Source organism: Colius striatus, chromosome 4 (assembly GCF_028858725.1).
Source record: "Colius striatus isolate bColStr4 chromosome 4, bColStr4.1.hap1, whole genome shotgun sequence".
Classification (NCBI taxonomy): domain Eukaryota; kingdom Metazoa; phylum Chordata; class Aves; order Coliiformes; family Coliidae; genus Colius; species Colius striatus.
Window position 1 is genome coordinate 22,894,300 of NC_084762.1, and position 21,283 is coordinate 22,915,582.

Consider the following 21,283-nt stretch of genomic DNA (forward strand, 5'->3'; position numbering starts at 1 on the left):
AACAAGACACACAGCTTGACTGGCAAAATCAAGGTTGCCAGAAAAACATGATAAATCTAACCTGTCACACGTTTTTTCATCCCATGACATCCTTTCCACTAGTGCAATGGAAATGTAAAGACAAGTGTGTTTATTTAGTCTTTAGATTTAAGTGTAAAGAACATACACACTTTTTGTTAATTTGGATCCTTTTCCATGGTTGTCTCTGTGTCCCAAGGAACTCAAGCAACTCAGAGCACAGGAAACTCTAAATATTCTTTTTTGGTTTTTTTGTGGCATATGCACTGCACACTCAGCCTACATAGAAGAGAATCAACTTTTTGTTTTGAAAATTAAGTAGAAATGGCATATGTCCAAAAAATATTATGTACAGTGATACTTAGTGCAATAATTCTGGTTCTTTTGTAATATTGTCTATAACCAAGTCTTCAGCAGTCTCACTGAAAATTTAACATAAAAAATTTACAAGCATAGCAAAAAAAAAATTCCAAACTGTAGTCTACAGATTTTTTCAATGGCTAGGACTCCATTTGTAAAGTTTTAAGGCAATGTACTAGTTCTTAGGAGGCTGATTTTCTTTGGCTTGCAGCAAATACGCTTTGTCAGCTGTAATTATGTTCAGCCTTAGGCTGTAAAAGCTTAATGATGACTTCCTAATGTTCATTATTACAAAAATGCAAATTGAGTCATACTTTGTATCTTATAGTGTGGGATTTAAACCTCTTGTCTAGATTTGTTTATGTTATTCTAATGCTGTTATGCATGACATTAAATCATACATTAACAGCAGCATGCCAATGATTTTAAGTTGTAACTTATAGATTATACAGCCAAAGACATTGGAAAAAAATCTATTCCATGACATAAGAACTACCATAGATAGTATTTAATTTCTATTAATTTCAGAAGGACTGGAATTATCCACCTACCTTCTAACAGGTACTGTTGCATACATAAATTTGCTGTAGTCATCCAGCATGGGCCCATGAGTGTGCAGAAGGATAACATTGTAGCCCATCAGTGCAATCAACATTATCACCATTTTCAACTCATAATTTATTCTCAGGAAAACCGAACAGGAAATAAGCCCTAGTATACAGCTGTATATAAAATACTGGCAAAGAAAAATCAAATGGAAAATAATTAAAAGTTGTCTCAAGTAGGAAATCACACATAATAAAATGCTCTGACCAGTATAAAAGCCAACTATTGATCGACCATTTCAGCATAGAATCCATCACAACGTGTACAGAATCAAAGTACCCTGGACATTAAGATTTACAGACTGTCAATAACGACCAGATGTTGGTATTTCCTAAAATAGACCCCTTTTCTTACTAAGCTCCAAGTCACCCAGAACTCAGAAGAATCCAGATTATGCTCCCAATTTATGCTCCCTAATTTTCATGCTTTTTCACTTTGGATTGATTTATCTACAGTAGTGAGGAGTGCCCATACATGGGATACCACTACTGGTGTTCAACTCCAATGCAAGAGCATACTGCCAGCAGATTTATTCCTATGCCACTGCAGAGTTTTCACTTGTGCTTGAGTGAAAAGCACAAGTTATATGGGTCAGCTCTTTGAGCTGAAAACAACAATTTTATAGTGTATATTTGCGATGTTTATAAATGGATGCAAGACGCACAGTTATGAACCCCATAGATATGCAATTTTACAAACTCTCAAAATATGGCTAAAACATCCTTCTGTCAAATCTTCTTAGGACTGCATAAGAATATGTTCAATTGTTAAAAAACCCTTTTTTGTCATATGTATCAGCAAAAATATGTGTGCTTGAAGTTAAATTCCTGGAAAAATATTTTCTCTAGATACTTTCTGGAAATCCATTAGGACATCAGAATTAATGCTAAAATAGAAATAATGCATTCTCACTAGAATCATTATCTTTGTCCTTAGCATACAGTATCTTTGCCAAAGATGCTTCCTGAAAACTACAGTCCTGTGTCTTTTAAGGATTTTCTGAAAGTAGAAAGCATTCTATTTCTCGATATGCTATTTTAAGACTACTGTTGAATTGACGATGGCAATACTTTTGACAGAACCTGATCCACTGTATACTAATTTTGGACGATCACTAAGAAGAAGAATTTTCACAGCACCCATCAGACAGAATTGGACTGTCATCTGAATCTTTGTTGTTGCTGTAACTTGCTTGCAGATCTGCTTGAAATAAGAAATAGAAATCATTGTTGTTCAGAATCACCAAAAATGAAACTTCTCTGATGGCTGCATTCCACGTGAGGTCAAACTCTGAATTCAGTATTACATAAATGTAGCAGCATCCATTTTTCACTCTGTAAAGCATTATATTTGTAAAATTAGTTTTCCAAAAAGAAACAAGGAAACAAAAGGCAATCTTGAATCCACAACTGGATGCATTTTGATGAAGACCAAGAAACTTCCAAGTTGAACAGCCAGTCTCTGTTAGTGTTCCATGGAACTGCATAGAGCAGACTGAAAATTTCAGGTAAAGTTTCAGACAAGGGTGGATGGATTAGACAAGAGTGGCACAGCTCTTAAGAGAACACAGACTCTGATACTGTGTATTGCAATGTAAAATTCCATTAAGCAACAAGCATATCTGGAAATGTGTCTGTAGGCAACTCCACTTCAATAGCCATACCAGGTTATGAAGTTTGGTTTGGTTTTTTGGTTTTTGGTTTTTTTTCTCAATGCCACCTTAAATAAGCCTTTTTCCAATGGTAAATTACAAATATTCAAGGCTACTGTTTCTGACTGCTCAATACCAAAAACTGGTTCTTAAATTTCTGTCAAAGGAGCTGAAATTTCACCCTCTTTAATAAAAGAATTCTCAAATTTTAGTAGATGCCTGAAGTATTGTAGCTTGACTCCTTTACATTTCAGATTTTCTAAAGAACTAAGGTCTTGAAAAAAAATCAGAGGAGGATTGAAAGACAAAATGCTTCAAAATATAAGCTAGCTACTTTCTCAGAAGGATGCTTGTAGCTACAAAGCAGGGAAGACATTGGAAAATAGTAACAATTTGGTGAAGGTACAGCCAAAGCAACCATACAGAAAATCAGGACTGGTGGAATTACTATCACATATATAGCATGAGAGCTCTGGCATTCATAAAAGCATGTGAATTTCAAGCTCTCAAATGGCAGTCTGTCTCCTGGGCCAAGCAGTCTGCCCTCAGTTCATCAAATGAACATGAACTTTCCTACAGCAGAATTAGTGTCCAGCTAAGAAAATTAATACAGCTTTTGTGTGCATGTATAGTATTTCTTAGTGAAGATCCATTCTAGGCTTGAGGACAGTAAGGCACTAAAACAAGTTGCCCAGAGAAGTTGTGGATGCACCATCCCTGGAAGCGTTGAAGGCCAGACTGGATGGGGATTTGAGCAGCCTGATCTAGTGGAAGGTGCCCCTGCCATGGCAGGAGGGTTAGAATTGGATGATATTTAAGGTCTTATCCAACCCAAACCATTTGATGATTCAGTGTAGATCCTATGATTCTACACTTTTGTACAACCTCCTTAACAATAAAAGGGCTCAAACTATGCAGACATCAAGGCTTCTTCCAGGGAAGAGAGCTGCAGTGATATCAGTCTTTTGTAGTGACTGACTGGAAGATCATTGCACATGGAAGAGAGTAAACCACATAGCAGTGAAGCTGAACAGGCATAGGTCTATGTTGTGTGCTCTATATCTGTTGGCTGTAGAATAATCTCAGCCAGATCAGTCAACTTATTGCAACCAAGGAGCCTGCAAGCAGCTCCCACTTGGTAGCAGCAGTTACACCACCTCTGTGGCCTTGACTTTGTTTAACAGTGCAGCAGTAAGTTCTCATGGACATCATTTTTGTGTAACCGAAGAAATGATGAATAGAAAGCAAAATGATGAGCAACCTCTTCACAGATGAGATCTGCACCACATGCCCTCCCTGTCCGGAGGACTGTCCAATGTTGCATGATTCAAGAGTTCCCAGCATCTGAAGGGACATAACTCCTTCTACTCTCTTTTTAATTCCTGTGCTAGCTACAATAAAATATATTTTAATCAATATTTTAATGACTCTGAGTGCCTTTCTAACCAGAATCACAGGCCCAGTGCTTAGCACTGGTGCACTACACTCTTAGGATCTTATCTACAGCCCCAGTGTCTTTAGTCTCTTCTTGAAAATGTGAAGGTGGCAACACTGACACCACACTGTATTTTATCACAAGAAGAGATAGGTATGACTTGAAATCTCCCAGGCTTGAAATCTCCCATGACTTGACGTCTCTTTTATTATATGGAAACTACAGAAGCATCATAGCAAAGCTAAACAATAATACAAGCAAAGTCCCTAAAACTTATTGTGTAATCTGTCCTGATTCTTTAAAAAGGGCAAGAAACCAAGCAATACAACTCAGAAAAGTCAATTTTGAGAGTGAAGAAGGAGGAGAATTAATCAGCTTGCTTCAAAATAAACTAAATTCTATTGAGGCTAAAATAATTTAAAAACCCTTTATTCACTCATTTTAGATGACATAGTCAATAGACCTGTCAGGTCCACTACCATAAATCACAGGAACTTTATCTGCATTAATAAAGCTGTAAAGCTTACACGCAGAGTCTAAAGATTTACTTTTTCATTTAAGAACATAAGTATTTGACAGCTTAAGTGTTTAATACCACAAACAGTGAAGAGAGAAGAATTTTTTTAAAGAATATAAAAAGTAATAACTCAAAAGGAATTTGTAGCTTTTTCAAGCTAGAAGTTATATAGTGTTTGAGGATTAAAGTGATGTGAATTTGAGAGCTGTTTAATAAAAAAAGTGAAGGAAAAAGTTTTTTAAAACTTTAGTCAAGTTAATCTTTCCATTTATTTTAATGACAATTGACACTTTAACATAATTTTTCTGCCAATTTATGAAAGTTTCCTTGATGAGAGGATGCATTTTAATAGTTTAAAATCTATAAACCACTAATTGTTAGAAATGTGTCAATCACATGAAGAGCTGACAAACATCTCAGTTTTAGATGAGAAACTGTCAGAAAAATACACACATGATTTTTAAGAACAACAGACTGAACCTTATTAATAAGTATAATTTATGAAAACTATCCTTCAGATACTTGTCGGGGAACTTACTGGTTGAAAAAACCCATAAAGTAGCTTTCAAGATGTTCAAAAATGTAATATTTAAAAAAAGGTGTCTAAAAAACTTTCTAACTAAAAGAGCAAACAAATATAAATAAGTATTGGAACAATTTATTTCTATGTGCTTGTGAGTGTGAACATATGCAGAGGCTGCCAAAAAGGACTGTATTATTTCCTTGACAACAAGCATAATGATGTCAAGGCCAATAGAAGATGTAGGCATGTATCCATACCTAGTGGTATTTAAGCTAGCGAAATTGGAAAATGACAAACAGAAACTTTGCTGTCCTGTTCCTTTATCAGGGTGATGGTGAAATTCTCCAAGTGTTGCACTTACTGTAACTGTGGGGTTTTTTTCCAGAAGAGTTCTAGACATAATTAACATCTTGCTTTTTTGCATAGGATTGTTTAGCTTGAATAGCTGTTTTTTCTGTGAAACATATTGTGTGGAAATCAGCACACACCATTCTGGTACCAGTCTTCTCAGTTCTGCATAGAGATAATCTCCCCTCTCCTTTCGCTGCCTTCTACTTATTAATCCAAAGACTACTGACTAGTTTTGGCACAATATACAGCTTGTTATGTTCAGCTGCAGGTCCTCTGTGATCTCCTTAAAAATAATTTCTCTTTAGGATACAGATCCCATTTTTGCAGGAATGTCCTTTCCCTTTTGCATGTGCTGCTGTGCTTTTCTTCACACTAGGACACCTTCAAATCAGTTCAGATCTTTTAAACAGTTTATATAGTGGTACACAATTGTTGTAATTATAAACACCCTCTCACCCTGCCTCTTAATCATCTATGCAATGGCAGAAATATGACAATCACAGATTTCACATTTACTGACAGGTCAATGATGAAAGTGGTGAATATTTTCAGGTCTACCACTGGTCATTGTGAAACTCATCTGGAGGAAACCAGATTTTCTCACTGACAGTGCTGTGGAGCTTTCAGTGCACAGTCTGCTTTGCAGTTGCTGTGTGTTCTCCTGATAACTCATAACACCCATCTGTTGACATGGGTAAGCTATGCTTCTTAGTTTCAGACTGTTTCCTGCTTTTTAATGTGACATTCATTAAAACCTCTATTTTCAGAAGCACTAACCTCCTTTAACTTCTCACTTCCTTCACCTGCAGTTACAGGTTACAGGAAAAAACAAGCCTTTGCTGCAGTCTTAAAATCTGATGAGTATTTAACTTCAAGCAGATCCAGCAACAGTGAATTTAGTGTAATTGTTGTAAACAAAGAAAGAAACGTAAAATGAACTTACCGGTAGGAAAAAACAGTTGTTTTGTATACACCACCGTGTCTGATTACTCAAACTAGGAAAACTTGCATTTGATGAATTAAGAACTGAAGGAAACACTTTCACAGCATTATCCAGGAAAAACTAGAGAAAAACAACATATAATCCATTAGCTTGTCAGCTGTTTAAGGTCAAAAATCATGAAGAGAAATGGAGAAGTGGAGAAAGCCTTGCCAGTAATCATTTAACTTTGGCATTTCACTGCAAATTGAAACAAAAAAGGGAAATGGCATCACTTCATTACTTGCTCCTGCATGTTCAGACACAAAAAACTTTGTTAACCTCCATCTGATGCTTTCCCTTTGAATAAAAGACGAAAGGCTCTTTGTTATATTACTTTCATATATCAGAAGCACACAAGAGACAATGATGAAATAAATTCAATATGAATAATTCCTGGGTTTACCTCAACTGAATCTCCTATTTAAATACAGAAAGAATTAAAGAAATAATAGTAAGTCTTTATTGAAGTTGATTTACATGGATATAATCCTCATCATAATGATGATGATAATATTGGCACTAATGTTATTGAAACAGAGAGGTAGAATCAGTATCTCCTGGTTAATCAGATTCAGCCAGTTGATATCACAGGTAACCACCATTATATAGAACCCTTTGACATATTGATCCAATGTTTTCTTAGTTAGATTTTACTACATTGATTCAACTTTTTGAATCTCACCACTTAAACTGTTTTTAAGCTTCATCAGTATTCACAGACAACTTCTATGCTTTTTTTTTCTTGTGCTTATCTCGTCCTTTAGCTTGCAGATAGCTCCTTTCTCTCCCCAAAATTTAAGTCGCCAATACTTAATGCTATCTCAGCCCTTCAGTATGTTCAGCAATCTGTTTTTCTAGCTTCTTCCCCTGATCATTCTAGTAATCACCCTCTTTCAATCCAACCTTCTGAGTGGCTGACTATAACTGTAAACAAACTTTCCAAATTTTATTGGTGAGTTTTGCAATAGCATTAATTCTGCAGAAAACATGTTTGCATACATGACAGCTACCTTGCTCATAGCTACAAATTCTTAAAAGCTCATCATACCTCACACAAGTAGGGCTCAGGCAGATCATGAAGTTACAGCAGCATAAGACATTGCTGCCTATTGACATAATCCCAGCTACTAACATTGTGCTCAGCATGTGTGAGGTAGTTTTCTTTTACTGGGGCTCACTAAACTTGTGGCTTATACTTAACATGAGCTAAAAGCAGACAAAAGACTAGTTATTGTGATTCAGCTGATTTGTCATTAAATGCACACCATTAATCAAAATCCTGAACCCATCCCATTTCTACCTGATGATCTTCCAACTTGTATCAGAAATTCTTGTCACTGGTCTATTTACTAACACTGGATCTTATCAGTCATAAATTAGTATAGCCAAGTCTCAAAAACTTCCAAGGATGGACATCCCACTACCCTATTTGTGTGTCTCAGCACTGGACTACCTGCACGGTGCCTTTTTTCCTAAAGACTATCGAATCTTCCGAGCTACCATCTGTGTGTGCTCAGTGCCCCTTGATATGTTCTGTTGTACTGCTGAGAAGAGTTTGAAACCATTATCAATGAAATGCTTCTTCAACAGAAGACTGCTTATGCCATCTGTTACCAAGACTGTTTTAAAAGCAGTAAAACTTGTGGACTAACCTGCAGAATGGGCACACCTTTATTTGCACAGTTGCACTTTCAGGTTCTCTTCCTTGACAAACCTGTTCCTCTCACTGTTTACTACACATAATTAACCTACAATCACTGAACTACACATTCAATGTTTATTAACAAAGTGTAGTATCTGGTATTGTGATTTAACTGTTGTATTACTACACAATGTTAATAAACACCTACAATTTTTGAAACATCCTTCTATAACTGATCGCAAAGAGCTCTAATCATGCACAGGCAGAGTTGTATGTGCAGCTGCATCTTCTCACAGATTGTGTGGGTTAAATGTACACACTCTTCTGGGAGTATGGGTTACCCTACTTGCTCACCTATCCTGTAAGAAGATTATAGAATCACAGAATCATAGAACGGTAGGCACTGAAAGAGATCATCTAGTTCAACCTCCTTGCTAAAGCAGGTCCACCTAGATCAGGTCACACAAGAACGTGTCCAGGCGGGTTTTGAAAAACTCCAGAGAGGGAGACTCCACAACCTCCCTGGGCAGCCTGTGCCAGTGCTCCCATACAGTAAAATAGTTTTCCCTTATGTTAAAATGAAACTTTTTGTGTTCCAGCTTCATTCTATTCATTCTATTATTCTATTCTATTCATACAACAGGAAAAAGTAATGCCCCAACCTCCTGACATCCATCATTTAGATACTTCTAAATATTAATGAGATCCACCTGCAGTCTCCTCTTCTCCAAACAGTCCCAGTTCCCACAGTCTTTCCTCATAAGACAGATGCTCCAGTCCCTTGATCATCTTTGTGGCCCTATGCTGGACTCTCACCAGAACTTCCCTGTCCCTTTTGAGCTGGGGAGACCAGAACCGGACACAGTACTCCAGATGAGGCCTCACCAGGGCAGAGTAGAGGGTGAGCAGAACCTCCCTCAACCTGCAGGACACACTCTTCTTGATGCACCCCAGAATGCCATTGGCCTTCTTGACCACAAGTACACTTTGCTGGCTTATGTTTAGTTTGCTGTCAACTAGAACTGCAGAGCTGCTCTCCAGTAGGTCAAGCCTCAGCCTGTACTGGTGCATGGGGTTGTTCCTCCCCAGGTACAGGACTCTGCACTTGTCCTTCTTGAACCTCATGAGGTTCCTCTCTGCCCAGCTCTCAAGCCAGCTGAGATCCCACTGTATGGCAGCACAGCCTTCTGGGGAATCAATCAGTCCTCCCAGTTTGGTGTCATCACTGAACTTGCTGAGGGTACATTCTGTCCCCTCATCCAGGTTGTTGATGACGATGTTGATTAAGACTGGCCCCAAAATGAACCGCGCATCCAACTAGACGGTGCAGTTTATCAACACCCTCTAGACTCTGTCATTCAACCACTTCTTGATCTACCTCACTGTTCACTCATCCAAGCCACACTGCCTGAGCTTTCTGATGCACTGTTATGGGAGATAGTGTCAAAAGATCTAGTGAAGTCAAGGTAGATGGCATCCACTGCTCTCCCCTCATCGAGCCATCCAGTTACGCTCTCCTAGAAGGTTATGAGATTGGTCAATCAGGATCTCCCCTTGGTGAATCCATGTTGACTCCCCCGATAACCATCTTTTCCTTCATATCTTTAGTAACAACATAGGGGATGAGTTGTTCAATCACCTTTCCAGGGATGCAGGTGAGGCTGACCAGGTTGAAGTTTCCTGGGTCCCACTTCTTGCCTTTTTTGAAGTCTGAAGTGACATTGGCATTTCTCCAGTCCTCAGGCACCTCACCTGCCCTCCATGACTTTTCAAAAATGATGGAGAACAGCTTAGCAACCACATCAGCCAGCTCTCTCAGCACTCTAGGATGCATTCCATCAGGTTCCATTGATTTACAAGCATTTAGCTTGGCCAACAAGTCTTTAACCTCTTCCACCCAGGGTAAGTCCTTTGCTGTCCTTGCCATTCTATTATCCTTGCTGGACTGGGCTTCCCAAGAGCCAGCCTTGGCCATAAAGACCAAATCAAAGAAAGCATTCAGTAGTTCAGCCTTCTCTGCATCCTCTGTCACCAGGGCACCCTCTGTGTTCAGCAGGGGGTCCATATTACCCCTAATCTTCCTTTTGCTGCTGATGTATCTGAAAAAAATCTTCTTATTTTCTTTTAAATTCCTGTCCAGGTTTAATTCTAAAAGGGCTTTACCCTTCCTGGTTGCACCCCTTCGTCCTCTGATAATGTTCCTGTACTCGTGCCAAGCAACCAGGCCCTTTTTCCATCTCTCAGAGATGGCTGCTTTCTCCCTGAGTTGTCCCAGCAGATCTTTGTTCATCCATGGAGATCTCCTACCTCCTTTTCCTGTTTTGTGGGGATACACCTATCTTGGGCTTAGAGGCAGTGATGCTTGAAGACTGACTAGCTCTCTTGGGCACTTCTACCATCTAGGATCTTATCCCATGAGATTCCTCCAAGCAGGCCTTTGAAGAAGACACACTCAGCTCGTCTGAAATCCAGGGTCACAATCCTGATTGGTACACTGCTTCTTCCACACAGGAACTCCATCATCTCATGGTCACTGCAGCCAAGGTTGCCTCCAACCTTCACATCCCCAACCAGACCCTCCTTATTTGTCAGCACAAGGTCCTGCAGCACACCCCTCCTTGTTGGTACCTCAACCACCTGTGACAAGAATTTGTCATCAACAATCTTTAGGAATCTCCTGGACTGTGTGTGCTGGGCTGAGTGGCTTTGCCAGCAAATATCAGGGTGGTTGAGGTCCCCCATGAGGACCAGGGATCATGATCATGAGGCAGCTCTCAGCTGTTCATAGAAGGCCTCATCCACTTCCTCCTCCTGATCAGGTGGCTTGTAAGAAACTCCCACAACAGCATCATTCACATTACCCTGCCCCTTCATTTTCACCCACAAGCACTCAATGTGCCCCTCATCCCTGCCCAGGCAGAGCTTCTATGCACTCTAATTGCTCCTTCACATAGAGAGCAACTCCACCTCCTCACCTCATTGGCCTGTCTTTCCTGAACAACACATAACCCTCCATGGCTGTGCTCTAGTCATGGCAGCTGTCCCACCACGTCTCTGTGACTGCAGTGAGGTCGTAGCCCCACATCTGCACCCACATCTGCAGTTCCTGCTGCTTATTCCCCAGGCTGCATGTGTTGATGCAGAGGCAATGCAGGGATTTACTCAAATACATAGGTTTCCCTGGATGGATGCAAGAGGATCCTTCCTGATCTGATACTCCCTCAGGGTGATTAATCTTTGCATCTCATCTTAGGTGTGCAGCTGAGGAGCACTCATCACTGCATTTCCTGCCCTGCTCTGATTCCCTAATTGATGGGATGGCTCATTCTTTGCCATTTCTTCCCCACTCTCCAAGTCTTTCAGTTTAAAGCCCTCTTGATCAAGTTGGCCAGCCTAATCCCAAATATTCCAGTGTACGTGCTTTAGCTTTATGTGTACCTGTGAAGCTCCCTATGAACTGTTAATGCACAAGATGGTGAGGAAGTGCCGTATGAGTGCATACTGACAAACTCAAGGTGTGGGTCCCCTCTTCTCACAGCCCACACTGTCACTTATAGGCTGAGGCAGAGGTGTAATGCCAGAGGTTGACTTATAGGAGTGTCAAACCAGGTTTTGACCATCAATCATTTCCACTCAGAGCCCTCTGCCCCCTGTTATGAATTTCCATGTTTTCAATGTTTTTATATTTTTTCCCCCACTATTCTTTGCTTCAAATTTCCTTTGAAGTGCCTTGGTTTCTGTTTGGCCTGTCTGATGCTGGACTCCCTGTTTAACAGTAACAGTTTTGGATAAACGTCATCCAAACAGCTTTAAGCATTTAATTTCCCTCCCTGCTCCCAACTATTTAGACTGACATTCTCATATTAATAGGTGTTGTTAACCAGGTCGTTTGCCAAGGATTGGCAAAGAGAGTCTCCACATCCCACTAACAGTGCATTTACGTTGTTGCAAACATGCAATAACTGCATTTAGTTTCAGAATCCCATCCCACACACGTCCACAATGAAAAAGATCATGAAGGATCAAACATAATCATATTACAAACACATATATGTGTATATATAAGTATATACATTAATGTCTATTAAAACATTTTAATTTTGGTTTTGAGGTGTGTACGCCTTTCTGACCTACAAAAGTTACCTGTATGCAGAGAATGCTATATGAAATCTGACATAGCTATAAACGTAGAAATAGAAAAAAAAAAAGATATGGAAATATTATCATCTCCCATGAGCCAAATAACACTTATTTCTGAATGATGTATTTGTACTTGTCTTTCCTGTCTCTCATCAGTTATCTATTATCTGCTTTGTATCACTTTGGAGATACATATTGTTCTTCAACATAGTATTTTTTTTGTAAGAGACAGCTCCATCTTACTAAGCAGCCACATCTACTGAAATGACTCAAAGCAATATTTTTTATGAATACTAAAGTTTTCCAAGGAACATCTGAGCACACTATCATTAAATTCTCATTGGAACTTCAAATATTCTAACAGCTTTTTCTTCTCTTGTGTTTGTACATTCTGCAATGTTCAGCTGTGATTTTTTTTGCCTGGCGTGATGAAAATACCTGCTGGGCTGCTATTTTGTTTCATTAGGAATCATGTGGTGACAGATCCCCTCCCCACAAGATGGGATAAACAATTTTGTGTATCTCTCTTGTTGCCTGACCAGGAATCTACACAAGACTACATAATACATTAGCTTAGATCTTACGAAAAACAAAGCCAACTTTCTCACCAAGGAACTTTCAGCCCTTCTGTACATTCCACAGTGAATCAGCATTAAGGCTTCACATTGAATACAGTCCCATAGCCTGTAAACATGACCATGTTGAATGGGTGGTATCTCACCTTACTGAGTAAGTGGGCTTCCTGCTTCCCATGTTAATGTGCATAAAATAGCATCCTACTGCAAAGAGGAAAAGGTGGCAGAATTTAATATTAAAGTGCACTCTCAAATGCACACAGAATTAAACAATTTTGGAATGAACAATAAAATGTGTAAAATTTTAATAGCTACTGTGTGAATGGGTTGACCATGACAGATGGGCTGTGGGTAGGAGGGAGACAGCTAGGAAATATCCCTCTATTGAACTCTGGAATTGTAAACTGAAGGAGAAAATTAATTGATTCAAGTCCCACAGTAGTTCAACTGCAGTCATCAACTTGCGGTAGCAAAATGCCATGCAGTAGTCATCTATCAAGACAAATACTGCTATCATTTTCTGTGCAAAAAAGAAGACATAGGCTACCCTCTGGACACTAACAAGTGTGCTTTCGCACACCAGAGAGAAACTCTGCAGCCCAGAGGCAAAATCTTTAGAAATTACATGTTCCAGTAACAGCAGCTCCAGAGCACATCAGTGCTTAATCAATAGAAACACTTAAGCAACAAAAACAAAGGTGTGGCATGCTACCATAAAACACAGCTCAACTGAATATACAGCTTATGTTTAATTTGATCCCATCGTTGTTTCTCTTCCTTATTGTACAAAATTACACTGGAAATGAACAAGTGACGACTATAGAGAAAAGAGTAAAACCCATTTTTGTCACTATCCCTCTCCATTTTCCTCAGTCTTTTTCTCAGATGAACACACAACTATCCCTTAAATTAATTTTCTGACTTCCCAGAAGAGCTATGCAATCTCCTGATCACAAGATGGTCAACAATTTTAATAGTGTTGTTGCAAACAAAGTTGTTCCTATTTGTGCCCTACTCTTTTGTTCAGTAAAATGTAGAGTGAGAAGAATAGACTAAGTATGGCATGAGAATGCAAGTCTACTATCAGTCTGAACTAGAGGACTTTTTACCAAAAAAAAAACCCCAAAGCAATGATGCATTTGTTCAGCATCACTTTTTTGTTTGAACCTCTAACTCTCCTCATTAGTGATGTTTATACCACCTCTCCAAATATCCATTTGGCTTAGGAAAACCTTCTTCTCAAAAGGCATATCATTGCTTCGTTTCAAAAATGCTAGCTGGTCTGATAGCTGAGTCAGGAATTTATCATCAGATCGCCATATGAATGCCCCGAGAATAATACAGAGAATCCCAAATTCTGGTTTAATTCCTCATCTTCACAAGTTAATAGGCAGAAGTTTAAGGATAGGCTGGAACACTGAGCACTTATCTAGACTATTCAGCATTTTTTGGATAAACAAGAGGTGATGCTGGGACATTGGTAAGTTGGAAAAGGATGACGAAGATTCAGAGAACACTTCGCTGTACATGCACTGCACTGAATATGAATTTTAGAGCATTTTGTCTCTGGGTTTATACCAGACTTCTTAAGCTTCCAAGAGCTCATGCACCTGTGTTATTTGGTGTCCTGTGATGTCTCTTGCTAATAGTCAAACTTACCAAACTCAAGTTAATTTCATTTTTTATAAAAGCTTGTGTCTCAAGCGAAAATGCATAAATATCTATCCCATAATATCTCACTGGAAAGCTCAGGAAGTATGAGTTGGATGAGTGGATGGTGAGATGGATCGAGAGCTGGTGCAATGACAGAGCCCAGAGGGTGGTGATCAACGGCACAGAATCGAGTTGGGGGCCTGTGGCCAGTGGAGTTCCACAGCAATTGGTTCTGGGACCAGTCTTGTTCATCTTCATCAACAACCTGGATGAGGGGACAGAGTGTACCCTCAGCAAATTCACTGATGACACCAAACTAGGAGGGCTGGCTGATTCCCCAGAAGGCTGTGCTGCCATTCAGTGGGATCTTGACCAGCTTGAGAGTTGGGCAGAGAGAAAACTCATGAGGTTCAACAAGGAGAAGTGCAGTGTCCTGCATCTGGGAAGGAACAACCCCACGCACCAGTACAGGCTGGGGCTTGACCTGCTGGAGAGGAGCTCTGCAGAGAGAGACCTGGGAGTGCTGGTGGACAGCAAACTCAACATGAGCCAACAATGTGCCCTCATGGCCAAGAAGGCCAATGGTATTCTGGGATGTAACAAGAAGAGTGTGTCCAGCAGGAGGTTCTCCTCCATCTCTGCCCTGGTGAGGCCTCACATGGAGTACTGTGTCCAGTTTTCAGCTCCTCAGTTCAAGAGTGATACTGAACTTCTGGAGAGAGTCCAGTTTAGAGATACCGAGATGATAAGGGGAATGGAGCATCTTTCTTATGAAGAAAGACTGTGGGAGCTGGGGCTGTTTAATCTGGAGATCAACACATAAATACTTAAAAGGGCAGGTGTGGAGAGGGTGAGGCTAGTCTTTTTTCTCTAGTGCTCAGTGACAGGACGAGAGGTAATGGGCATAGACTGGGACACAGGTAGTTCACTTGAATATGAGGAAAAACTTCTTTCCTGTGAAGGAATCCTGGCACAGGCTGCCCAGGGAGGCTGTGGAGTTTCCTTCTCTGGACGTTTTCAAAACTCACCTGAACCCATTCCTGTGTGACCTGATCTAGGTGAACCTGCTTTAGCAGGTGGTTGGACTAGATGATCTTTAGAGGTCCGATGGGCTCTGAGTGTAAATGACAGGACTGCAGCCATATATTCCCCTTTCTCCTTCCAAATCTTAAGATAAGCTGAGCTCTAGTCAGTCACTTTATTCTACTTACAAGAAATGAATTAGACGCTGTCCAAAATAGGATCTGCAATGTACTAGCCACTATAGAGACATATAGCTACAGCATATCGGCCAAAGAGCTTGCCTGTTGAAAACACAGCACTGAACCAGGTCAGCAACTGTATTAACAGTTAGCTACACTAAAAGAAAAGTATATTACATAACTCAGCTTTCTACTGTGAGAATGGAAGCAGGTTTGCTTAATTAGTCATTATTAAAACACGGTATATCAGCCATGACTAGAGGAAAAAATAATGTGGGGTCAATATTTTCATAATTTAAGGCAGCTCATGCATTAAACAATGGAGCAGAAATACATCTTGTCAGTCTTCAGATTTCTAAAGGCATGTTCTTTCAAAGCTCTTTTGTTCAAAATTCACTGGTCAAGAGACAGGAAAGCAAGTAACTCCTTAACTCTGAAAGCTCATAATCAGGGCACCTTCCTGGGACAGCACAGCCCTGAGAATCTGTTGCTGCACCACAGGTCATTCATGTGTTTGATGTAGAAGTCACTGAAATAAAGAGCTCTTCCAGTGCTCTTTCCTTATGCTACATTTGCTGAGATCATCCCAGAGGATGGTGAGGCACAACCATCTGATGCATCATAGAAAGTCATCCATTTAGCTTCCAGGAGCTAACTGTGTTGTCATGCAGTCCTGCTGTCTCAGAGTTGTCTGGATTGTTCCCTGCAATATACTTTCACATGTTCTATTTAATGCAGGTCAGCTCCACAAAATCAGGCTTCCTTAGCCATTGACTGTTGTCCTATTCTATATATGGCATCATATCTAATGGTCAATGGAAGCAGCATCCATCATTCACCCTCTCGCTTCAGCTAAGAACTATTTGATATTTATGTCACAGCTGTTTTTTACTTCACTAATCATGACTATATACCTCTCAAATGTGAAGACTGGATTAAGATGTCTGCTGGAATAGCTACTTTAAAAAAATATTGCACCACCACTCTTTTCTAATGTCCCTTGACCATAAAGACTGAGTTTTATTTGACATTTTGGTCTTAATTATGATTTATTAGGTGTGGTATGGTTAGATGCTTTTTATCTCCATTAAATCTTAATGGCTACATTTTCCCTTTTTCTACTGAAAGAGTTCATGGAAATAAATGCAGTTAATGGACTCTCCTATTAAGTACATGTTGCTTGGAGATATAATGATACTTCAGAGTCTCTCCCACAATTTGCTATTAATATGAAGGAAATGCAAATTTCACAATCACATTTAAAGTCACTTTTGTTAGTCAAACTATTAAGGTTTAGTTTCAAGGTAGGAATTGTACTTAAAATTATCATTTCATGAATATCATACAACAGGATTATTTGTAATGCTGCAGTCATTACTGATAAAGCACAAAGCCTTTAAAATACGGTCTATTAAGTTTTACTGTAACATTCACATAAAAATGGACTTGAACTAATAAATTTTTTTTAAAAAATCTAGAAGTGATGTAATGAACAATTTCTTTTGCTAAAATGTATTTTAGTGGCTGAAGGCCAAATTTGAAGTAGGCGGTACACAACAGTAGAATTTCAGTCTCAGGAAAAAAAAAGTGCTGGCCATGTCTTCTTTTACACTTTTAACATTAGTAAATAATCATATGATTGTATGAATTCTAACTCAAAGTATTCTTTAAATTCAAGTAGACTACTTCTCCCATTTATGGAGTTTGGAACAAAAGAAAGTCTAATTTCACCCATGTTTAACAAGCTACTGCATCTTTGGACTTTGTCCTGTAGTATGTCAAATAACTTTTGCTTGGTTAAAGGCTGTTGTTCATAAAGGCATATAGTCTCCAGCCGAGGACAAGAAGTGAATCAATAACATTTCAGCCTTCACTGCTAAAAAGTGAGCTTATTTTCTCATTTTCCAGCCACTGCTTCTTTGAGTTTTTCCTCCATCAGCCTTAACACCAAATTCAATTATCTGAATTTTAAATTCCTAATCAGGGAATTGGCTTTCAGTCCATCTCGTCTCCTTAAAAAAAGCAAGAGAAAGAACGAAAAATATCTACTTTCCTGGAACAAACAAACAAAAAAGAACAAAACCCAGACTAGGATCAGTTAACAGAAAGGTTCTACCAGTAATTTCAAGTGTTCACATCTGAAGTCCAGGTTATATCATTAAATCACTCTTACAAGTTTAGTACTTTCTGTAACAAAACATCGACTAAGGGAAAATGAAAGGAAACAGTGTAGATATTATCACTCTTTAAATCCTTTATGAATTCAGGTAAGAAAAGTATTAGCAACTCAAGGAAGCACTAATGTGGCAAGTTTGAAAGCACTAAAGTGCAAATCTCACTCACTTTAAAAGTGAGTAACATTATGCATTAATGTAATGAAAACGATACCTAAATAAATGTAACAGTTTCCATTTTGCAGATAATGAACTGAGATGGAGCTCTTTCACAGGTTTACAAACACAATCAGGCTTGCCAACTAGGCAAAATAAAGGGTTTTTTATCCCATTAGACAATACATCCTTCAGAATAAATGAGGCCATTAAGATTCAGGCTTTAGGCATGCTAATGACAGATGTACAGACAGACTGTGTTTGCTATTGTTACAAAAGAATAACAGAATTACATGGATTTTTGCTATCAGGAGAGAAAAGCAAAGCACAGGTTGAAATGCTTAAAATTAAGGCAAGGGCTGACAAATTTGTTGCTCAGTACTTTTGAATTTTGGAAGTAACTTTGAAATGTTTTCCTTTTGAAGAAAAAAAATGGATAAGCATGTGAAATTCAAGAATGTATAATTTATGATAATTTTGTTATCAGTAGAGAAGTATCACAAATGTGAATAAATGTTAGTTTGTTTTGCACAAAGTCTTCCACACATTCTGTGAGGAGATACTTCATTCTTTGAGTGATACTTTGTTGAGTGATGAGCAGGTGAGTGGTAAGCAAGGGATCTGAACAATTCAAATCTGGGATTTAAACAATTCTAATCTGAGATTTAACTACTTTCTACTCCTTATAAATTACATTTTTCTTTAATCAAGTTAGCCAGGATCTGAGCTCTTGCTGAACGTCATGTTTGCAGAGGTCCCCATTATACAATCTGTTTTATGTTTATACAATCTGACATCTAAACACATACTGAACAGCAAAAAAAAAAAAAAAAAACCCAAACCAAACCCCTAAAACAACAACAAAAAAAAAAAGAAAAAAAGAAAAATACCTCTTTTTTCCTTACCATGTTGAATACAGCCATAGTTAATATTATAGCAGTGGTTGTCAAAGTAAGAGTAATCCGTGGCCAAGGACGATTAGCAATTATTCCAGATGACTTCAGGATCCACAACAATGAAGCTGATGCTTTTTTGCTACATTGCTAAGTGCAAAGGGTTTAAAAAAGAGAAAACACAACCAGCTTTAGTATAAATAAGGTAGAATTAACAAGGCTCAAGACTGAGTACAGTATTAATCTTGAAAAATTGTAGAAAAATATTCAACAATTACATTCTTGTAAGAGTTACAGATCACGATTATACATGAAACTAAATGCAAATGCAGCTAAATTATCTGCCATAATATAAATTCTGTTAAATAATTAAATAATTTGCAAATGTTTCAGTGCACATTCAGCATATATTACTAATAATAGCAAATACAGAGTTGACAGTAATGTCACGACTTTTAATATCATTAGAAACTAAGCAAACAAATTGACCTTCCTTACCTCAATTGAAAGCAATATTTAGTAGCCTATGGAAGCTTCAAAACCTAAATACTGACTCTGCAAAGTTTTTGAAGGAGAAACAGAGGTTTCCTCACATCGGATAAAGTTTGTATATGTAGATATATCCTTGGCAGCCTACAAAATAGTGGGGTTTTTGAGTTTTTATTTCATTTGTTTAGAGACTTGTTTGATAATTTGTTTTAAGTGAACAGCAACTTGGGAAAGTAAATCAACCTTCCCTAAAAACTATCTGGGAAACAAATAAGCATTTAATACAACACTTCAATTTAATATTTGACACAAAATCTATTTAGCGAATAGAAAATTTTTCTTGTACAGTGTCAAAAATTACCAATTAAAAACTGACTCATTTAACCTGCTTCCAAGAACACATTGCAGTATTCTCTGTTCATACATGCAGAACATCTAGGGGCACAGGATGCTCACATAGAATTAATAGCAATCAGTGGCCCATCCAGTAACCATTATTTTTCCCAAAACTTTAGCAATGAGAAGATAGAGCTGCTTAGAAGCATCTTTTGCCTTTTCAAAATGACAAATTCAGCTGTTCTGAAACCTCTGTAAAAAAGGCAATGAATGGTTGAGGAACATGATAATCTCACAAAAGTATTCACTTTCAATCAATTTGTTTTGTTTCTTTACTTAATATTACCAGAGATCACTTTGTTTTCAGCCCAGCCACAACAATCAACAGATACAAGCATGGGAACTGTCTGAGATGAAAACTCAAGCACTACAAACTATCAAATATAAGACTTAATTTACCTGCTAGTTCAGGTTTAATAGCCACAGTCCATCCCACTAAATTACACTAATAACCCACATATGTGATGTAGTTTTCATGAAGGTATTTTTTATACTGCACATAACTATTTCTCTCCTAATTATGCACTATTTGGGCAAGTCCACTATATATCTCATAAGTTTTTAATATATTGTTTTTTATGACAGAGAGTTTTGAATACTGGACTGGATAGATTCCAAGTGAACGAAGTCATTTTCAAAACAATAATTGGAATCTCAAAGGTGGAAAAAGGAAAAACTGGCAGCTTTATATACACATTAGCCCTCTCCCATATTAAAAAAAAACTGCATAAACTCAAGACCTACATTTTTGAGCAAGAAACTCCTACTCAAGTGACTTTTTGAACTTTCAAACCTTCTATCCCATATGTAACAAATATCAAGACAATTTGAATCTATGTATAGATTTTAGAAAAATTTTGTCAGCCTTCCCACTTCAGTAAAGTAAAAAGCACAAAGCTTACTGCTGTTGCTACAGAAGAAGAGTGTTAAACTGGATGCAGGGAACAGATCTGTGTGAAAGTTACCTGTCCAGTCTAAAAGCTAGTAAGTTCAGGAAGTATGGATTTATGGCAAATTAAACTAGTCCTAAAATCATGCCTTAAATTGCTCTTTGCCTTTGCACACCTGGAGCTTTACTACAACTTCACCTACAATGCTCTGTGATTTTTCTTGGAAGTTTAGAAGTAGCTGGAATAGTTTAAATTGGCTTAGGGACAAAACTAGGAAGGAACATTGAGGAAGTACAAGTCAGATCAAGTGGATAAGAAATGGTATAGCTAAACCAGTACCTTCTGTTCTCATTTCTGAATTATGCTACAGGGACCTACACTGTTCAAGGAAAATCTTTAGGTTAAGAAATTCCATGAAAACAAGTTCATGATTAAAATAAACTATCTGGCCTACACCAAATACATTTTCTTACAAATGTACTGGTTTTAGGTAATTTAACTAAAGGCTAATCAAATTAAATACAAATACCTGGTGATCATCAAAAGGATAATCATATACGCTGGAACCAAAGTAAAACCTAATCTGTGAAGCCGCTGAATCTGCTGCTCCTAAAACCACAGAAGGAGAAT

At 38.3% G+C, this 21,283-nt stretch overlaps 1 protein-coding gene across 5 annotated transcripts in view; it reads right to left on the minus strand.

The window, feature by feature from the left end:
- Positions 1-21,283, minus strand: part of ADCY2 (adenylate cyclase 2) — a 200,122-nt gene that overhangs the window by 21,186 nt on the left and 157,653 nt on the right. For 3 of the 5 annotated variants that reach the window (XM_061995303.1, XM_061995304.1, XM_061995306.1), the window contains 3 exons: positions 18,876-19,028; positions 6,405-6,524; positions 930-1,114 (listed from right to left, as the gene is read on the minus strand). In XM_061995303.1, the coding sequence (XP_061851287.1) occupies positions 930-1,114; positions 6,405-6,524; positions 18,876-19,028 (458 nt within the window). Of the gene's footprint in view, positions 1-929; positions 1,115-2,066; positions 2,185-2,241; positions 2,319-6,404; positions 6,525-18,875; positions 19,029-21,283 lie in introns of those variants that run through there. The other 2 variants (XM_061995307.1, XM_061995308.1) reach the window with 2 other exon arrangements.